This window comes from Ricinus communis, chromosome 5 (genome assembly GCF_019578655.1).
Source record: "Ricinus communis isolate WT05 ecotype wild-type chromosome 5, ASM1957865v1, whole genome shotgun sequence".
Lineage (NCBI taxonomy): Eukaryota > Viridiplantae > Streptophyta > Magnoliopsida > Malpighiales > Euphorbiaceae > Ricinus > Ricinus communis.
In genome coordinates this window covers 17,112,569-17,135,363 of record NC_063260.1, presented here as the reverse complement: position 1 = coordinate 17,135,363, position 22,795 = coordinate 17,112,569, and the positions used below count along the sequence as shown (strand labels likewise).

The window sequence follows — 22,795 nt, the reverse complement described above, 5'->3', positions numbered from 1 at the left end:
ATAAATTTCAATTTCGTTTGAAATAAAAGGAAAGGAATTATTATTTTTTTAAATATCTTTAAACACACCTTTTTGTATATACATATTAAAGCAGTTCCCAACTGTTATTTGTATGTTTTTAGGTATATAATTAAAACATATCAAATCTACTCTCAATGAATATATGTGTATATGCTTCCATAAACATTTTTAAGATGACACTTCTCTCTGTTAACACTGATGCGAAAGTGGTAACGATCACTTTTCCACTAAAATGTAATATTTGATGTCTTGCTTGTACACCACTTTACTGTGCCTGATAGTCTTTGTCAATTTAGATTGGAACTGGACAATGCAGTAATGCTGCCTGCCGACGTTCTCGTGCCTACGGGGGGAAAAATAATAGTGTCATTGGTTAATGATCAATGGTTATAAAGGCTTACAGCAACAAAAAAATAATTAAAACTAAGAGTACTTGCACTTGATCTCCGAGATAGTACGAGAACTCAAAACCTGTAAGAAAACTAAACATCAAACATGGAAAGAAAGCTAGCAGCTCTGCTCAGAAAATCCTTCAAGATCTCCAAATTCAGATACCTCATCAGTTCTGCCATTTCAAGGCTTGCATATCTTCAGAAACAACATAAAATCCGATGCTCCCAAGCTCGCGCAGACGTCGTGCAGCTCCTCAATGTTGGTCAGCAGGAACGTGCTCTTCTTCGTGTAACATCTCCTACTTATTGCTAGACACTTCTTTGCCCGTTTCTTTTATTTGTTGATAGCTAAAGTTGTTTTAGTTTCCATAATTTACCAGGTTGAGCATGTGATCAGGGAGCAAAACATGTTGGATGCTTATGATATTATTGACAACTACTGTCATCTGTTGATGGAGCGGGTGGTGATGCTTGAAAATAAAAAGTTGGTTTCTGCAATTCTTGGATTGTTATTCGGAAGTTTTGTCTTTCTTTCTCGTTTTCGTTTTGTAATCCTGATTCTGTTTATATACAGAAAATGTCCTGATGAGCTCAAGGAAGCAATATCGAGCCTGATCTTTGCAGCTTCCAGATGCGGAGAATTACCAGAGATGCAAAAGATTCGTTGTTTGTTTGAATCGAGATTCGGAAAGGAATTCACTACTCGTGCTGCTGAATTACGCAATAACTGTGGAGTAAATCCTAAGGTTAGTTGGATGTTTTGGGATCACTATAGCTTTCTCCTAGTTATTCACATTCATTGTCATATTTTCTTGTAGATTGCAAAGAAACTCGTAACCCGACAACCAAGTTTAGATAGCAAACTGAAAACACTAAACGAAATTGCTCCTACAAGCTTGCAGCTGGAGAGAAAGGCATCTACGTTCTCTGAGGTAAGCAAATGATAACAATGACGATGCCAATGATAATGTGTGTGCATAAATAAACATTTTTTATGCCTGATTTTGGAATGATTTGATACATGATGATAGCAGAAGTATAATGTTAACAAGAAGGAAATACAGCCCATCAAATATATGCAATCAGCTAACGCGGGGGATCCTTACAGTCAAGAGGATATCCAAAACTTGTCTATGAAGCTAAAACCGTACGAGAATTTCTCTGAAACAACAAAAGAAAGGAAGAAATACAGAGATGTTGGGGCTGCAGCACGAGCAGCTTTTAGATTTGCAGCACATGCAGCCGCAGCCGCAGCTGCTAGAGCTTCGGTTGAAGTGTCACAACCCAGAGAAAGTCCTGACAGCCAAAACAGTTCAATTAAAGGTAGGTATGCTTTTAACTTTGATGAAGCTATGATCTCTAAACTTCATGTGGATGAGAATCCAGCTTCGGGAGAGAGCAAGAATAAGCATCCGAATGATTCTTTAGATTCTGGTAAGGCTAATGGCATTTTAGGGTCTAAAGCAGGAACTGAAAGAATTGCAGATAACAATAACTTCAGCTATCTTATACAACCTGAAGAAAGAAAGAAGGAAGCAGAAATAAAGAAAGTCTTTATACAAATTGATGATGGCGCTACTCTGAGGAAACAGAATGAGAAAGTAATGATACAAACCGGCGAGTCTGGTTTTAATGGGGAGTGTAGCCTGAAACCAAATGAAAGGTTGAGAAACAAGAAACCTGATGAAGTTGCAGATAGAGATTTATCTGATGAAATTAGATTCCAGATTTTGAAGGAAAACCCGCTGATAAAAGCTGATCCTATTAAAGGAATATCAGGACTTGAATATGAGCATCATAAAGATTTTGCAGAGAAAATGATTTCAAGAAATTCAAAAGTGGGAAGGAGGCCACTTTCCATGAGGACTAGAAGAATGCATAGGCAATAAGAATCAATAAAAATGAAAAAGAGAATGAAGATAAAAAGATGTTCCTATATGTATTCCTTGCTGCATAATTTTAATTTGTTTGGGTGGTTTTTTACAATCATTTTTGCAGGGCATGACAAGAAAATGTATCTCTCTCTCTCTCTTGTCTTTTCCTTTCTATGAGAATATGGATTTTTTCTTCACATGATAAAAAGTCAGTCTTAGCATACTGGAGAAGGAGGGATCATTTCTTGTCACATATAAGATAAATATTACATAAGTAAAAAATCAGAGTTATTTCATTGATCCTAAAAGCATAATCATGTTTTTATCTTAAAATAAATAAAGAGTTGAATCTTGTGAAGCTTCATCATCCTTATATGGGTATCTTTTCAAATCTCTTTAGCTTCATAGTTTTCCATATACCCTTCAACTCTAGCAGTTTCAATTTTCTCTACTTGTAAGCCATCATCATACAAGCCTGCGAAGGTTTTGGGATTCATCATTTGCAGCTTTTCTACCTAAGATGGTAGAACATTTCAAACTATCATCCGAACTCGATCCTTCTCAGAATGCTTGTTCTTCAATAAAACTACTTTGTTCCTCCATTTAGTCAAGAAGTCAGAAAAGGATTCATTAGGCTTTTGCTTTGTCGATTAAAAATCTCTTATAAAGATTTCTAGGTCAACATTGTAGTCATATTGTTACACAAAAGCATTGCAAAGCTTATTCTAATCAGACTTGATTGACCTTTTCAACCATGGTACCAGTTCACAACTAGCCCTTCTTATGATAGTGCACACAGCTTGATGATTTAGGTCTTAGCCAAATGAGTAGAAGTTATGATAGTAGCATATTACTTCAAGTGCACTTTTGGATCTCCAGTTCTATTGAACTTCTGCATTTTAGGCATATGAAATTTGGAAGGCAACTTGTCTTCTCTAATCAGCATTAGTTCATCGAAATCAAAAGTTGAATCTAAACCTAGATCTTTTAGCATATCTTGCATCTTGTCAAGCTTTTTTTTATAATATGCACAATTCAGATTCCATAACATCTTTTTCAGTAAGAGCATACTCTTTTTTAGCTTGTTCTAGCATGTAGTTATCTAGATTCAGAGGTGCTTACCATGTGCTTCTTCATCACGAGTAGTTGTTACAGTAGTAGCAGCAATCTTTTGGATAGTCTGTTTCCTAAAAATCTCAGTCAAAGCTTGCTGGAGTTCCTCTCGGATCATAATCCTTAGGTCAACCATAATTGCAGTCTTGATAGCATCAATGTCTTGCTCGTAGGCCATCTTTGAAATTAGTGGGCTTCTTGGGCTCTTATCTAGTATTGCCTTGATTATTGGTGAAATAGTCTTCTTGAAACCCTTGTCTTATCCAAACTGAGAATGATAAATAAAATGGCTTCAAAACAAAGAGTTAATATGATGCATGAAATTCATAGTATGTATGACGCACGTGCAATGCACAAGGATAAAGAGAAGGGTTAGCAAACAAGTTACTATACAAAATGTCCTCCCAATCTTATTACTCCCACATATGGTTCATGGTGAGTCTTTCTCTTCTAGAATTTTAGCTCTGGGCTTTCTACCGAAAAGGAATAGTAGGCCTGACGCGCATGCCATAATCTCTTAAAGTAAACAAGGCAATGTTTCTCAGTATAAGTATGAAGTTTGCATATTTTGGGTCTTGGGCCTAATTTCGCATGTTTTTAGGCCAAGGCTTTTCAATTTGTGGGCTAAAGTACTTACAAAAAGGAACATCTCAAATAGCAAGCAATAGGATTCCTAAGGGAGATTACTACAGTCATTACCATGGGCTGAGTATTGGATAAGGATAAAAGGCTCCCATAAGTAAAGAATAGTCTTCCTTTACTCGTCTCCCCACTCAACAGTCCATGCGACGAAATAAGCTTACTTATTACTTGTGAGTGATGGTTAGCCAATGTCATAATTCTAAGGTACGAGTGGAGCTAAAAAACTATTAACCGATGCCATCGGGGCTACAGGGACAAAAGTGCATAATGTGTGAAAGTACAGTGATGCAAGAATCACTCATTAATAATAAAATTAAAGACAAACATACATTGGAATCAACTTCTCTTATCTCCAACGGAGTCGCCATTGTAGGCGACTTTTTCGGGTGCGCACCCAAGTGTCTTTAGTGACTACTGTACTGCAAAGCTTTTCAATCTAATTGGGAACATGCTAATTAGTCATAGAGATTAGCAAGGAGATGGGAGTTGCCACCCGGGTAATTCACCGGGACACTTTTACCAATGAGTGATATTTCTCGATTCCATAAAGAAGCTTACGCCACAAATCCAAAGATGGGTCTAGAAGTCAACTTCTATATTTGTGTATCATTGTCTTTAATTTTATTGTTTAACTGTAAATACAACAATTATATTTCTACATATCAAGCACTACAACATGTGAGGTCCACATAAGTCTAGCCTATTTTTATTAAGCCCAATCCATGTTTATTAATCTAATTTACCAATTAGTTATGTACAAGACTCACTTAGTCTAGCGCAATTATAAATTATGCTTTAAATTTTAACTTTTAAGCCTAATGGACTACTTTTTATAAAAAAGCTCAATTAAGTGATCTTAAATCTAATATGGCTCAATATCCTAACTAAAACATGACAAAGCCTACTAGGTCTACATTGATTTTAGAATTTAAGCACAACTACCATTAATTTACCTAATGGATACAATTTTCATGCCAAGTATAACTTTAAAGCCTAATGTCTATGTGTCAATATTTAACTAGGCAATCATCTAATCATATATTTGGCATGCATCAAAATAAAGCAAAAAGTAAGGTGCAAAAAGTAAATCTAACTATTACAACCCACCTACAACTAAGAAATAAAAATGAAAGAAAATTGCCTAAAAACCAAGTATAGAACATGAAATCGCCAAAATACATTAAAAATATAAAAATCAAGATCTAAGACGTGCAAAGCCGATCAGCTTAGGGCATAGAGCCGATAGATCTACATTAAGCCAATTGTCGGGCTTCGAATGATCTTGCTATGATTTTCTTTCAGTTTCTCACACCCAAGAGCTGATTTCACATGTACAGAAGATAAAAGATCGATTAAAACATATAAAATGAAATAAGAAGCATAAATACATGAAATTTGACTACAAAAACTAAAAGAAATAATACAAACCTTAAAAAAATTACAACAAACAGTATGCAAATATAATATTTTAAGACAGATTTCAAATTTCAAATATATAACCCTAAAATCTAACACAATTACATAGAAATATAAATCAATTATGTTTACCTACTCATTAACTAATCAGATTCAAAATCCAATAAAATCATATTATCAGATTCAAAATCCTACATATTCATGTTATCAGATTCAAAACCTAAGAACATAAGAGTTATCCGTTTCAAAATCCAGAAAATATGCGTTCCAAAAAAACAAATAAATCATGCAAGAAATCTATTTCTAACACATATAACCTTAAAAGAAATAACAATCATAGAAAGAAACCACAAACCTCTAACATATTTCTAAAAAAGAAAATAGGAAAAACAATAAAGAAAATTAGAAGAGAAGGAAAAGATGATGATGTGGAATTAGAAGATAAGGAAAAAATGATGATGTGGATGCTTTGAAACCCTCAGGTTGTCACCGTATTGTGTAGATCCTTGAGTCTCAAGAGTAGAGGAGGAAGTTGATCCAAAGATGGGCTAGGAATCTAGAGTGTTTAATGGGTTTTATGTTTACTTTTGGAAATCACAATACATATGCCAAAATCTTACCAATTGTTATATACTCAGCTCCTCCTTAAGCCTAAGGTTTCCTTTTCTATTTATTGGGGAAGGTTTAAGGAAACCATAGAGACTTAGATATACATTCTAATTTATTTGATAAATATCCATAATAAAAAAACTTAGTTTTTAGATTTATCAAAATATTTAATGGTAAATATTGAGAATGTTATTAAAAATTCAGATAATTATCAATAAAATATTCTAGAAGATTTATTTTTATTTAATTTATCATTTTAAGTGAAAAATATAAAAAAAGATGCGAAAATCTAATTTTTGGACCAATCAGCAATGCAAAAAGCCAACTGGCACTGCACAGAGCTGACTAACACTGCACAAAGTCAATTCTGCTCTATGCTAAGTTGATCGACTTTGTGTTAGGGAGTAAAGAGTTTTGAAGATTCCTACGGTTTAGTCCCTGAACTTGTAAAAACTACTATTTTACCCTTCGAACTTATTTTTTTTCTGCCAATTAGATCCAAATTGATTCTAGAGAAGCATTTTTGGTTCAATTACTCTCAACCCTAACCGAGATTCTCCCATCCTCAGTCTTTCGAGGCTCGAGAAAGACAGTAACTTTCATCATCGGATTTTCCGTAATTCTCTCGATATCTTGATCCAGAAAATAGGTGCTGACATTTATGCTATTATTAAAATGGTTGATGCTATGATTGTTATCTTGGGATGAGACGACAGTAGAACATGTCACCTAATAAATTGCATTAGGATCACATGCATACCAGTACAAATCAAAGATAGGTAATAGGGAGATGTTTATGTGATGTGCCCAGGTCGAGCATAGCTCTCTAGGCTTGCAAAGGTCTTTGATCGAGCATTGCTCTCTGAATGCCGACTGTATTGGTAATTAAGTGACCAGACTAGCTTTAAGGACCCTAGTCAAGCTTTGCTCTCTGGATGCCACCCTTATTAGATTAAGCGAGCCGAACGACTGATAGAATTGGAGTTTAGGATTCTACTGAGGTACTCATGCCGTATATGTTAAAATTGCATTTTTATGATATATGACATGACACGCGTTTTATAATTCTATAAGATTTTTTACTATTTAAATAATTATTTTATTTAGATGGTTGTATTTATTTTTGGATTATATGATTTTAACTCACTCTCGAGACTAATAGTCTCAAAGTTAATTTTTTAGGTATTAGCTAAGTCTTCCGCAATTCTTCTCCTTAGGTAGCCCGACTTACTCCTTTCTGCTTAATGTAATTAATTTTATTTTTATACCTAATTATTAAAGATCTAGATTCCCCGCAGAGGAGGTCTAACTAATTATGCTGATGGACTGACTTAATTATGTAGTAATTGTGTAGTCGAATATTAGTAAATGAAATATTATATAAAATTATATTTTAATTGAGTTATTGATTAGTTAGGCTTGTTATGAGTTTCAGAGGCCTTAAACCTACCCATTCCTTAGCGCCGGTCATAGGCCCATAGGTCGGGTCGTGACACTCATAATGGCAAGTATTTTGAGTATCATATGACCTTTGGGCATATGACAGACCAGTACGATTTAAGGCACGAAGTTCAAGACTTGGTAGACTGTAGAGAATGGCAAGTAGGGTGATTTCCTCAGAATTCTATAGTGGATGAGTGTGAAGACCTACTGGGGCAGCCATCAGGCAAGTTTGATTACAAGGTCCACTATTCCAAGCCTTCTTTAGCTGAGATTCTAATTGAGGACGTTGTGCAAGTGGTTGGGGTACATATAGGGAAGAGCAATTAGTTGACAATACTTGAATTATGGAAGTACGGAAATAGGGAAAAGAAGTCGGTCATGGCCATTGATATTTAATACAGTTTTGGGGATGAGTGTGAAGTCTAAGATAGCAACACAAAAGATATATGGAGAGATAGTGATTCCAACAAAGAGACTAGGTTGGAAACTAAGAGCAGTGACAAGAGGGCATAAGAGTTGAAGCAGGTTGAGAAAGGATCAGAAGAAGAGGATAAGAGGCTATTAAAAGAGCTGAAGAACAATAAGAAGACAACTGATATCTAGGAAAGTGCTGATGCACTCACAAGATCATAGGAAGGCTTTGACCCAGGCCTTATCCAGCATTACCATAAGTATTAATAGCGATGATCAAAATGGTAACTGACAAGAGTATTAGGATGATCACCTTCTCGGAGGAGGACTTGCCACTAGAAGGAAGGGATCATAGTAAGTCTCTTAACATTACAGTTGAAGTGAAAAGGAAAAGACTCCTTTTATAATGGCAGATGATGGGTTAGCCATCAATGTTTGTCATTCTCGCGTCCTTCATAAACTGGGAATGACTGAAAAAGATCTAAAGCCATCCGATATGGTCTTAAGAGCCTGTGACGAAACCAACAAGGACTTGGAAGGGACATTCTCAGCTCTAGTGAAAATAGTCCCTATAGAATTCTGAGTTGAGTTCACTTTCCTGGACATCAAGGTAACCTTTGTATTGTTATTGGGAAGGCCCTAATTTCATGCTAGGAGGAGTGCCATCTATCGTGCCCCAACTAGGTTTCATGTTGTTGTGCTTTACGAGGATTACATGGATCCTAAGGTGGCTAGTATGTTTAAGAATATGGATTTCATGTCTAGAATGGGGATAGGGAAAAATTAGCAGGGAGTTACAAAAATGTCGAACTTCAAGGGACAAAAGACTTGTCATGGCCTGGGGTATAATGAGGATGAAGATGAAGAAAACCCAAAGGGTAAGAATTTAAAGGATGTTTTTATCAAGGAGTATAAACCATACTCTTGAGAGCCTGAGCCCATTATTGTAGCTAGGACTGAGGTGCTTGGATTTGAGATCTTCAAGTGTTTGATTATCGGCAAGATGGTTAAGCTAAGCGTCAAGGACGTCTGAAAGAAAGTCATTAAGGTTGAAGAACTGAAGCTGGAGAATTCATCAGCCTGCCTGAGGACTTGAGCCCGCAAGGTTTTGCTGCATTAGTAAAAGAAAATAATATTGATGTGTTTTATGAAGAAACTGATGTAATAACGTGTAGTATTTATGAGGATGATAACATTTTAATTTCTTAGATCAATTATATAAATTCTGATTTTGCTTACCTATATGATGTTCTTTCTAATGGTACTATGCATTTTAATAATCATGACATGTACATATTTGACATTAATTCTATACAAATTAATTTATTTAATTTAGGCACAAGTGATAACCCCAAGAATATTTATATTGCTCATGATATAACTCTTGAGGAGAGGAGAGTATTTGAAAAAATATTTAAAAAGAGAGAATCAATATTTGCTTAGTCATACGACGAATTGCGAGGGCTGGATAGAAAGATAGCAGAGCACCATATCCCAACCTGCCAACACATCAAGCCTATCAATTTGAAGATGAGAAGGCTGAAGCTGAAATGGGCAGAAAAGATCCAAGAAGAGGTTGGTAAATAAGTAAAAGCCAATTTCCTCGATGTAGTCGATTACCTTGAATGGTTAGCGAACATCGTCCCGGTCCTAAAGAAAGATGAAAAAGTTAGAATGTGTATAGATTACAAGGACATAAATAAAGCTTTCCCCAAGCATAATTTTCTCCTTGTTAGAGTATGCCCTAAAGATTAAAGGTTGTCAATGGGAAACAATTATACTAACAGCATTGTTCGACTCTAATGGTATGAGTAGTCGGGTATTATATCATCTATACTATTAAAAATGAACATTATGGAATGTAAATACAAATCTAAGAGAAATTATAAAACGAGTTTATAATAATGAGATTCTCATTATATATGTTCCTAAACTTTGTTCAAAGTTGATGTTTGACTAAGAATTAGATGTTGATCGTTGGATATTGATCAAACACTCGAGACTACTATAATACGTTATCACTTACTTGTGAAGTAAGCAATCTGTCTCAGAAGGTTGAGGAATACGGATTCCGAGATAAGAATATGGGTGCTTGTTACAAGAACAAATTCATTAAACATAACCTTACTGAGTATCCATATGAAATTTACATCAAGTGTTTATGGACAATACTCTTGTGACAATCATGTAATACGTGATCCTTAGACTTGAGATAACAATATATTATCTTATATGAGGATTACTATATTGTGACACTATCTTATATTCTTCTATCGATGGAGCGCTTAAGAGATAGTCATTGGGTATAGTAAGTGTCATATGAAGATAATAAGTTATCAATAAAGAATTTATTGCCCAAGGTAATATGTCATAGGACCTTATCCTAATGATTCTTGATATACTTTAACATGGAAATTCTTAGCAAAGGTTGTATGAATGAAGATTATAAAACTTGTTTTAAAGATCTTATTCAAAACATCATATACAATTATCAAGAACAAATATGATTGATTCAATTATATAGTTGACACTTGCATCCACACTTTATGAATCAATTGGGATAATAGTATAATGAAAGGATTGAATTACATTATAAGACTGTTCATTGTAAAGGTTAATCACTTTAATCATTCCTACACATTTGGATGGTCATGATGCATTACTAGATGCCAATCTTGACCTATGAATATGGATTATGTTATATTAGAGAATTTAAATTAAATTAAAGGAGTTTAATTCATAATACATATTCATTGCCAACATGTTAGAAAATTTTTGAGTCATACACAAATAGACTTTAAGTAAGGATTAAAAGGAGGCTGCATTGGGCTTAGACTCATATATATTGGGCCTAATTAAAGGTTAATTAATTAAGAGCTAATGAGCCTTAGATAATGGGCCTATTATGGGTTATTATACATGGATTAGTTCTTTTATTAATTAAAACCCATTTAGGATAATAAAGCCCAACTTAATGTAAGCTAGGGCTTTATAAAAATACTAAAACTTTAAGGACTTTGATTGAAGGCCATATATATAGAAAGAGATGCATATGAAATGACAAGGTTAAAGGTGAATGGTGGAACGTTAGTGGAACATCTAAAAGAGAAAAAAAAACATTTTCTTTAGAAGAAGAACCTAGGTGAATCAATTAAAGATTAATTGATTCATCCCCCTTGTTTTGGAACTAGCATTCAATCTCCAACATCTTTTCTCAATCTCTTGAAAGTGGTTTAGTGAGATCTTTACTTAGAAGCTTGCGTGGATCACCAAAAGAGGCTGGACACTTAAGTAGTTTTGAAGTGTATCAATCATCCTTGAAGAATTAAGAATTGAAAAGCAAGAAGCACTCCTTAGATTGGCCAAAAACTTTATTTGTAGGCCTTCTTCATCTCTTGCTTATTTTGTGCATTATGACTATCTTAATCAATGAGATCCTTAGTGAGAATTGTGAGAAACTTTTAATTACTTCTATTGTGCCTTTTCTTATGTTTTAATTTTGCTTCCCAACAATGGTATCAAAGTCTCCATTGATTAATTTAGTCATAATGGTTTCATAATTGTTAATTGATCAAAAGCATGCAAATTTGGAATTTCTAAGCTGTTTTAGAGATTTTATTAGTTGCTATAGTTATACTTCAATGGGTGATTCTTATTGCATATGAACCGCAAGTGATAGAAATTATGATTTAGAATTTTTTAGAATTTTTGGATCTTGTTTGATTAGGATTTGGGTATTCGAACTCCCTGCCATGTGCATAGATAGCTTTGATGTGATCAACAACACCCAATCTTTAATCAAATATAGATGGGAAAATTAATTGAAATAAATGCAAAACTATGGGAATTAGATTATTATAACAACTTTTCTTGAATATTTGATGTTCAAAAGTCGTTCAAAATAATTGGAAATTAGATTTTTGATGATCGAAGCAAAACTATGCATGTACTACACATCTTAAGGGTTTAGAATGTGTATGGGTTTTGATTTGATTTGATTTTGGAGAAAATTGAATATGATTTAGAAGATGAATAATGTACCTTCAGATTTCTAGAAATTTAAGATTTGATTTTCATGAAAACCATTGATTTGATTTTGGAGAAAAATGAATATGATTTAGAAGATGAATAATGTACCTTCAGATTTCTAGATATTTAAGATTTGATTTTCATGAATACCATTTATGCATACAATATACAAATCAAGTGTTGATTTGATGAGTTATGCATATAGTATGGGTTGCTTATTAGAATTCGGCACATGTGTGATTCTTGATCTAATGATAAGCCTTTCAAGGAAGAACATCAGATTTAGATCATGCATAAGATGATTTCTTGAAGCAATATTGAAGGTTGATTTAAATCTTGGTCATGTTCTTTGCAAAGTTTTCTTGTTTCTTGATGATTGCTATGCGAATCTTGATTATCTTGAATTGTTTTATAGAATATTTAATTTTCTTGATGATGGATCTTGATAAATCTTGATGAACTCAATTAATACTTAATGTGATTAATTAACCTTTTTAGATTTTTAAATCTTATTAAATAAGAAGTGTCTTTGTTTATAGGGATTTCTAGATGAAATATCCTAGTTGGCATATGACTCTTTGTATTAAGACATATCCTAGTTGTCTTAATATTATAATTACTTATCCTAATATGATTAGGAGATTAATTAAAATGTTGTTTAATTAATACAAGTACTATTAATCTTTTAGGACAAGGACTTGTAATTTTAGAATTCTAGTTGGACTAGAAAGTTGTCTAGATTAAGACAAGAGTTTGACTCTTGTCCTAAATTCTAGATCTAGCCGAAAATTACATAAATTATAAGGAAATTTTATATTTTAAATTTGATTTAAATAATTTAAATTCTCATTAATTTATTTTATTCTAGGATTTATGTCTTAGTATCATAGTATAACTAGGATGTTTGTCGTAATTAAGATATAAGTTTGACTTTATGTTTTAATATTTGACTTTGTATCCTAAGAGGACATAAAATTAAAATTAAGAATATTTTAAAGGAAATTAGTTATTAATTAAATTTAATTCTCTATAACTTTCTTCAACTAAGATTAAATCTTGGTTTCCTAATATGACTAGGATTAGTAAAGTTTGTTTGCTCAAAGGTTGACTTTATGTCCTAATTTTTGTTGTGACTAAAAATTACACTCTAAAATGAGGAGAATTTTTATTTTTAAATTCGATTTAATTATTTTAATTCTCTATACCCCATTAAGTCCAAATTGCATTTAATGATCAAATAACTTGAATTATTCTATCTTGATTCTTTTACATGCTTTATATAATTTGTTTCTATTTGGCATGATGGATGATTATAGACTATAAAGACTAATGTGATTGTGTTGAATGGTTGAATACTTTGATTTGATACTTTTGAAATAAGGACTGCGTTCCTTGTCTTTCTCTAATTTTCTCTAGGTTGTAATGCAACTCAAGATTTCTCTAAATCTTATGTAATAGTTATATAGTTTTAGATTAGTTAGATAGAATTTTATTATATAATCTAGATGGAGATATGGCACCAAATAGAGATTAAGAGGATATTACTTCAAGACTTGGAGATCATAAAGGCAATATCTAGATTTTAACCATCTAGTTATATTTGATGGCTTGAGATAACTAGTTTAGAAAGTCCATAATCATCCATAGTAGTTCAACATGCTTAGCTTATATTATATATGTGATGTATGATATATACATAATCATGTCAAAGCATGAAAACCTTATATTCGATATTTGTATTTTCATGCCAAAGCATGAGACCTTAATCATCGCTTAATAACAAATCCCTCATTCAATATTAAGTCACATGTTTAGAACATTTATTGAGTTGTCTTCGATAATTAAAATAGGAACGAGAGCCCTGTTCATAGGTCAATTTATTGAGTCACTCAAGGTTACCTATTACTTGGGTATGTTCTCTATTTTAATTGATGTGTCTTAGTTAACTATCTTATATACATCAGATGAGTCACTCATGTTTATATGAAGATAGAGACATGAATTAAATGAAACATATGTAATGTTTAGAACATCATAAAATATATTTAGACAAACACCGTTGTCGCCTAATTGATCTAGAAGTTGTATAGAGATACAATTGATAAATAGTTGTCTACCTAATTTATTTTAATATGGTTTGTTGAGTTATTCAAGGTCATATTAAAATAGATAGGATTCTAGTCGACTATGATAGTTAAATTGTTAACATCCCAAATTGATATTGAAGGATATTAATTTGTATCAAAAAATAGTGGGAGCATAAGTAACTGGTTGCAAGACCTCTACTAGTTACTTGTATAAATTAATTTATATTCATTTATCTTTATATTGGAAGGTTGAAAGAAAATATGAATGACAATCTATCTTTGCATATTATCCTTGACACCAATAAGCTTACTAGGCCAAACTTTCCTGATTGGCATCGCAATGTGAAAATTATTCTCAAACAAAAATAGAAGCTTTATGTGCTAGACACATCTCCATTGCGTTTTCCTACCGTAGGTGCACCCAAGGAGGTGGTCCAAGAGTACAAAAAGTGTCAAGAAGTCAATGACCAAGTTGTTTGTATGATGTTAGGAAGTATGACTTCTGAACTACAAAGACAACATGAGAATATGGATGCTTAGACTATCATCTTACATTTGAAAGAAATTTTTGATGAGGAGTCAAGGACTGAAAGTTATGAGACCTCAAAGGAATTGTTTTGATGCAAGATGGTCGAAGGTGCATCTATGAATGCATATGGACTAAAGATGTTTGGATATATTGAACATCTAAGACGTCTTGATTTTGTGATAGACCATGAATTTAAGTATAGACTTAATTTTGTAATCTCTACCTAACAATTATTCATAGTTTGTTATGAACTTTCATATGAATAAGTTGGATACTACGATACCTAAACTTATTGATATGTTAAAGATTACGGAGAGCACCAAGGGACTCGGTGCTTGCTGGGCCCCACTCTTATCCATAGACCCTCTCACCCAAATACCATGCCCAATAGGCAGGTCCAGCTAATAGAATCCTCTTATGCTCAAGGTCAGTAGTAAATAGCATGTAGGGATCCCAATGATGGCGCTCCTTAAGCCAATCGTTGTGAATCTGTAAATTAGAAAGGTGAGTGACTAATACATACACATTACAAATGTAACTAATGAATGTTTTTTTACCTTGTCCCAAGTCAGAGAGTTGATCCACATGCGGTACACATGGACCTAGGCCCATTCTAGCAGGACGATCCTGCTCGAGCCCTAGTTACTCAAGTGATGAAAGACTCGAGATGTGCAAATGGGATGTGAGACTGCCAAAAGTCCAATCTCCAAGGCCCAGACTTGCAAAACAAAGGTCAGTGGCTATGGTGCAAATGTAGGAAGGCATAAATAAAGAAAGCAGAGCGGAACTTACATGTATAGCATGCCAAAGATCGCAAATCCTCTTGCTCCAACAAACGGTGATGTCTATCTGGTGGTACAAGTAAGCGAGAGCCATAAATCCCTAATTATAAGAGGAGACCTGGTCTAGATCCTGTAGAGGGGACAAATAGTGGAAGTTTAGTGAGTTTACTGAATCACTAAACAAAGTGGTCCCGAAGGGACATACTAAGAAGGCTCGGGCCATTTGATCCACCTCTCGAGCATTCCAAGGCATGATGGTCATGAATCGAGTCATCAAAGGCTACATGAATATCGGTGAAGTCTATATCTGTAATGGCAGCAAAGGATAGCAAGGAAAGACTTAGCTCATCCACAGGGATACAGAAAGTACAGGTGGTGTCCGTCCACCTTTCAAGAAGGGCATATACTAAGGTGTGATTCGTCCTCCCAATGACCGACGAAAGTATAACAACAAATTGACAAAAGCTAGTGTCTCTAATCCTAGCCTGAGCAGAGCTTAAGAGCTCATCAAACCACTCACGAACCCCATAGAAATTTTTGATGATTCGGATCGATACAACGTCACTCTAGAAAAAGCGCAAACGTAGGTATGTAAACACGAAGCATACACAAAAGATTCTAAGCAAGTAAGTATGTTATTGATTTATTAATATTTTATGCTAAACACCCTAAGAACCAATTTTAAGCCTGTGCATGGTCGATTCAGACTGTGCAAAGTCGATTAGCGCAACATATAGCCGATCGACTATGTGCATAATTGAATCGGCTCTATGGGTTAGGGCATCGTACTTTTTGCAAATTTTCATAAAAATTATGTGTGTTTTGGGCAAATAATATGTATATCTAGTGTATAAGTGATAGGAAATAAAGTTTAAAGCTGAAAAAATACCTCTCTAACGGTAAAAAATGCTTGGTAAGTTTTCAATTTTTCCAAAAGAAGAATTTCCTCTCTTTGACAAGCCTAAGATCATTCTGACAAGAAATCAATGGTGAAAACTCCCACTTTGGTTCAATCATAGTGTGTCTTGAGAATCTAGAAGACCAGGCTGCCATTTCAAAACTGATTTTGCAGAATTTGGTTAAGAAATGAGAAAGAAATCGAAGAAAGAGCAAAAAGGAATTTGAGAGAAAACAAAGGAGGAAATGCGTAGAATGAATGACGAATGTATATGTCCAAAAGGGGGGGCAAAATGTCATTTAGGACCCTAACCTTTTAAAATTACATTTTAGTCCCTAGATGGACCAGATTCCAACACAAGTCTAGAAGACATTTGGAAGGTCAATTTGCATCCCAAGGTAGGGTTTTTTTAATAAATTATGGTCCCTGACCCATTAAAATTTCATTTTAGTCCCTAGATGGGCGAAGTGCCAGTATAAATTCAAAGGACATCAATTAAGTCAGATCACACTCAAAAGTGGGAATTTCTAACCAAAAGTACCTAAAAATGAAAATTTACCAAATTGATCCAAAGTGGCAAAGGTAATGAAATTCTATCGTGAAATGGAAAGTAGTCAGAGGAAAGTTTATGCAAACGAAAAATCAACAAGTGTGGTTCTTAAATCGATGGGCATGATTCTTAAATCAACGGGCGTAGCTCCTAAATTTATGGGCGTAGTTCCTAAATCGAAAAGCATGGTTCCTGAATCGACGAGCATGGTTCCAAAATCCACAAGTGTGATTCCTAAATCGACTGGCGTGGTTCCTAAATTGTAGGTGAAGTCCTTAAAACTCAAGCGGGCATGGTCCCTATCAAATTCCCACATCAATCCAAGCTTATAGGGCATGGCCTTTACTACTCATCAAGATATCCTTTTTGTCATATCCTTGATATTATAACTTGTCTCAATTTATATAATCACATGCATGCTTATAGATTTTGACAAACTGAGGGCAGCTGTAAGTAACCATTTTTTGGATTTAGATATCGGGAGAATTATGAAAAACCCTATGATGAAACTTACTACTTTTCTAGAGTTTTAAAGACCGAGGGCGGACGCATCCGAGATTAGAGTTGGGAGTGATTGGGTTAAAATCGCTTTTTTAGAATTAATTTAGATTTAATTGTTAGGAAAAATTATGTTTGAGGGGTGAAATGATAGTTTTTACAAGTTCAGGAATTGAATTGCAAAACTTTTGAACTTTCTTGCTTCCTAGAGCTAATCGGCTCTATATAATACTGATTGGCAACTTTTCACAATCATATGTCGTTTTGTATGTATTTCGACCATTAAATGGCCAAAATGAGTTTCTCGAAGTTCTTTTATGATAATTATCAAGATTTTAAAGATTTTTAATGGATATTATTGACTGATATTAAGAAAAACTTTTAAAAACTTAGAACTTATCGTTTTATTTCCTAACCTTAGCTCTACATATACATCATCAACTCCTAGATCTAGAGTTACCGATTATTAACAATTATTAGTGATCATTAGCTGATGCGTAGTATCCGCGTACGGCAAAGTGCACCAATCATATCAAGTAATATAATGATAAGCAAGAGTATCGTTCCACTAGGGACCTAATTATGAATACTACCTTCAATCTTATACTAATGTTTAGTAATCAAAATGTTGTTTGGGTGTAATTGTATTTAAAAGTAAAATAATCTTGAAAACAAAGATAAAAAGGATTGGTAAATTTATCAAGGATAAAACCTATTTAGGTAGTGAATCCCCCTAACATATTAAGTATTTTATGAAACAAACCTATCGGGTGGCGACTCCTTCTCCGAAGTAGTCTTAAGGCCATTTCGTAATACTTAGGGCCTTCAACAGAACGGCTCATCTCATAATAGGCCTAGTGTGAAGAGTGGACCCCCAACACAGTGGTGGAAAAAACTCCATTTTAAGAAGACGTTAAGTCGGTCGCTCACACCCACCCTCTTAATTCTTGTTCAAACCCAATGGAGCGAATGAAATCCCACTCGAAGTGACGCATAGGGGAGAACTTCTTGTTTGCTAGATTTTCAAAGCAAGCCATTGATATGTTGTAACTAAATTAGACCGAAGGATGATTATGGTCAAAGGATGGTAGTGCTTGAGAGGAAGAACTTCTACTCCTTAGGCATTTAGACGGAATTTGAGAAGAGGGTCTTTTCTTTAAAGCACTTTTCTTAGGACCCATGATAGCTTTTCACAAAAGAAAAGAAGAAGAATAACGAAAGAGATTAAGAAAAGTGAGAAAGATGAGTGTTTATGGTGGAATTTTGAGAGTGACATCGTTTTGAAGGGAGAGAAAAGAAGAAGAAAAGAAAAGAATTGCAAGGAAAATTGAGAGAAAAGTGATGGAGTCTAGGGTTTATAATGAAAAAGGGAAGAAATATTTATTTATTATGTTTTCACAAAACGACAGGGGAAGAGACACGGCAATATGCTCCCCACGTGGTGTCTTTGAAATTCAAACTTTTTATATTTTTGACGCACACGGAAGGGACGTGGTTCTGCGATCTCCTCATGTGAAAATGAATATCTTCGGGTCATTTGTAGTAGGTCACACAGCTATGTGACATGGGCGTGTGAGGTCCCCATGTTGAGCATCCTACTCGGGTGTTTTTTCTAGGTTGGGTTAATTGCATCGCTGCTACTAAACCTTCGCACTTTTTTCCAAATGGTACTAAACCTTAAATTTGTTTCTTTTTGGTACCACTCCTATTATTTCTGTATCTTCCGCCAGTACCAAAGAGGAATCCGGCACTTATTTGCTGATGTGGCTGCCGGATTTTGAATTGATAACACACCACTTGCCACACCTGTTGCTGACTCAACAATTTAATTCCTAGTCAGCAATTAGAAGGGATGTTTATGGAAATTTTTATCTTTTGGAAAATATCACTCAAGCCCCCATCCTCTTGCTCCTTTTTCCTGCCCTGCTACACCTCTCCCCACCCATCACTACTACCAGCCACCGAAACTTCTTCCTCCCTACGTCCTTCATTGGCGCTGCCCTTTTTCTTTTTCCTTCCTCGCCGTTCCACATCGAGCTTGAGGAGGGAGTTGCTCATCCTCGCTACTGCTGCTAGTGCAGCCTCCTATCGCCATTTTTCTACATATCTGACAATGGTTTGAATAAAAACTAGGTTTCATAATTTGGGAATTTTCCTAATTTAGGGTTTTTTATTTGGGGTTTAGGGTTATAAATTGGGAATAAAAACTAGATGTTTTTAATTGCTGAGTTGGATAACTATTTGTTGAGTCAGCAACAGATATGGCAAGTGGTGTGTTATCAATTCAAAATCCGTACCCACATCAAAGAAATAAGTGCCGGATTCCTCTTTAATCGCGAAGATACAAATAATAGGAGTGGTACCAAAAAGAAACAAATTAAAGGTTTGGTACCATTTGGAAAAAAGTGCGAAGGTTTGGTACCAGCGGTGCAATTAACCCCTTCTAAGTTACACAATGGAGACACGGGGGTATGGACTCCCCGTATTAGTGCAATTTTCTTCGGTTGGTTTTCCCTAATCCACATGGCTAGGTGACATGACCATATGGCTTCCCGTGTGATGTATTTTGGAAATTTTCTTCTTCTAAAAAATCCTAAACCTAAGCATCCACACTAATTATCCCATTGCCTTATTTCAATAAAAATAAAATAAAAACCAAAATAATCGAAAACAAAACCACATAACAATTGAAATTCAACTAAAAATAGCTAAACTTCATTGATAAAGAAAGCAAATTAACAAAAATCTAAAAATTTGAATCAAAACCTAAACTAAAGAAAGTTAAATAACTAAAAGAAAAACTAGCTAATGAAAAGAAAATCTAAGATAACTAATCCAACCATTGTTCCAAATCTAGTATCTAATGACTTCTCAATTACTTCCTTAGGCATCCTCTCCCTCTCTTAAACATAAAAGGTTGCTCAACCTTCTTTGGATGTCCTCGTCAGTGTTGAGATAATACGAGCATGGTTCCTAGGGCGTCCTAGAGATCTTGGAGTAGAAGGAGTGACTTCTTTCCCTTTTTAATCACTAGGTTCACTAAGATCACTCTTTATACTATTATCACATTTTGGAGCCCTATCCAAAGTATTGTCCTCATAGAGATACTTTCTTGGTAAGCTCTCTCTTGACGTTCATTCTCCACTATTTTTTCCAAAGAGGTATACTCATTGGGCTTTGAGTATGCTCTTTCATAAGCTAACATGGCAGTAAACTCTTATGGTCTTGGATCCCATGGATTTCTCTTCCTATTATATGGCTTCCAACTTCGATGATGAGCAGGGTGTGAAAAAATCTCGCTTTCCATACTTAGTTGGATGTGGTGTGGGTGATCTTTTAATGGTGATTTTGACCTATGCTTAACTCTAGGTGGTGATGGTGTTGGTGAGGAAGTGACATCATACACATGAGTTTCCCTAGAACTCATGGCTCTGGCAAAAGTAGAAAGAACATAAAATCCAATGTGTATGGAGAGGGTTCTATTTATAGAGCACATCTCAAGAGTTCTAATCCTCATTAAAGTAGCAAAACTTATTAGACTATGATTATGATTTTCTAGTTATTTATTAAAACTAAACTACTAATCCTTAAAGAAAAAGAAAAAGAAAGGTAACTAGAATACAAATACAAGCTTATTTCTAATTAACTAAAAGACTTATGGGCTAAAATCTAAGGGTAGTTGGGCTAAGGCCCAATTTAATGGCAAATATTGAGCCCACCACTCCTTATACAAATTTTTTTTACAATAAATGAATAAATAAATATAAATATAAACATAAACATAAACATAAACGTAAAAATTAAAAATTAGAAAATAATAAAAATATAGTAGGTTGCCTCCAACGAAGCGCTTCTTTAATGTCATCTTAGTTAGACATCCAGGCATTTTTCTCACCTTGACTCAAGAAGTTGTGACACCTCTTTTTCTGAATCAAACTCTTCTCCAACATATAATTTTAATCTATAGCCATTAACCTTAGATTCACCATTTTCAGGATGTGCTAACTCAACTATTCCACATGGAAAAGTTTATTTAACCAGAATTGGACCTGACCAACATGATTTTAACTTGCCTGAAAATAGTCAAAGTCTCGAGTTGAATAGAAGTACCTTATATCCAGTTTGAAAATCCCTCATTGGCTTAATTCCAGAATCATGCCACCTCTTTGTGTGTTCTTTAGTTAGATGGGCATTCTCATATACGTGTAGCCTCCATTCATCTAACTCATTAACCTACAATTATCTTCTTAAACTTGCACTAGCTATATCAAAATTAATCTGTTTAATAGCCCAAAAAGTGTTATGTGAAATTTTAACAAGTAGATGATAAGACTTTCTATACACTAGTCTATAAGGAGTGGTGCCTAGGGCTACTTTAAAAGCAGTCCTATAAGCCCACATGGTATCATCAAGTCTCATTAACCAATCCTTCTTAGATTGTTGTACGATTTTCTCTAGAATTCTTTTAAATTCTCCTATTCGTGTTCTCTACTTGGCCACTAGTTGGAGAGTGGTAAGGGATGGCAAATTTGTTTGTGACGCCAACTCTTCTTAACACTTTCTCTAGCTGATCATTGTAAGAGCATATGCCTCTATCACTAATAATTGCCTTAGGGATACCAAACCTGTAGAAAATCTTTTGAAGAACTTTACAACTACTCTAGTATCATTTCGAGGCAAAGTTTGTGCCTCAAACCATTTAGACACATAATCAATAGCTACCAAGATATACTTATTTCCAAAAGAGTTAGAAAAGGATCCCTTGAAGTCAATGCCCCACACATCAAGAATTTCATATTCAAGTATACCTTGTTGGGGAATCTCATTATGAGACAAAATATTACCTCTATGTTGGCAACAATCACATTCTTATCACAAATGATTAGCTATTCTTGAATAGAGTTGGCCAATAAACTTGATTCTAGCACTTTCTAAGTTATTCTACTTGCTCTATAATGTTCTCTAACTAGTCCACTATAATAATAACCAAGAATGCTTATAGTTTCTAGCCATGCCGCACACCTCCTAATTATCCTATCAGCACATATTTAAACAGAAAAGCATCTTCCCAAATGTAATATTTTAAATTAGCAAAGAGTTTCTTCTTTTATTGATAAGAATAATCTTTTAGTAGTTCTCTTATAACAAGATAATTCGCATAATCAGCATACCATAAAATTGTAAATCTGAATCACTTACCAAACTTACCATGGCATACAGCTGCTCATCTAAAAAATGATCACTAATGTCCTTTTTATGTAGTTTTTCCAAATGAGGTTTGAGTCATGATAAATGGTCAGCTGCCAGGTCTTTCGCTCCTCCCTTATCTTATATTTCCAATTCAGATTCCTGTAAAGCAAAGCCCATCTTATCAATCTTGGTTTTGCATTAACCTTAAAGAAAAAATACCTTAATGTCGAATGGTCAGTATACACAATCACTTTTGACAAGATCAAGTATGATCAGAACTTGTCAAAAGTAAAAACAACTACAAGTAATTC

General features: G+C 34.4%; 1 protein-coding gene across 1 annotated transcript; it reads left to right on the top strand.

Moving 5' to 3' along the window:
• Nucleotides 1–349: 349 nt before the first annotated feature.
• LOC112534502 lies at nt 350–2,408 on the top strand. The gene is made up of 5 exons (XM_048374757.1): nt 350–702; nt 794–897; nt 988–1,159; nt 1,232–1,345; nt 1,448–2,408. The coding sequence occupies exons 1-5, from the start codon at nt 517–519 to the stop codon at nt 2,300–2,302; spliced, it is 1,431 nt and encodes a 476-aa protein (XP_048230714.1). The 5' UTR covers nt 350–516; the 3' UTR covers nt 2,303–2,408.
• The last annotated feature ends 20,387 nt before the right edge of the window (nt 2,409–22,795 follow it).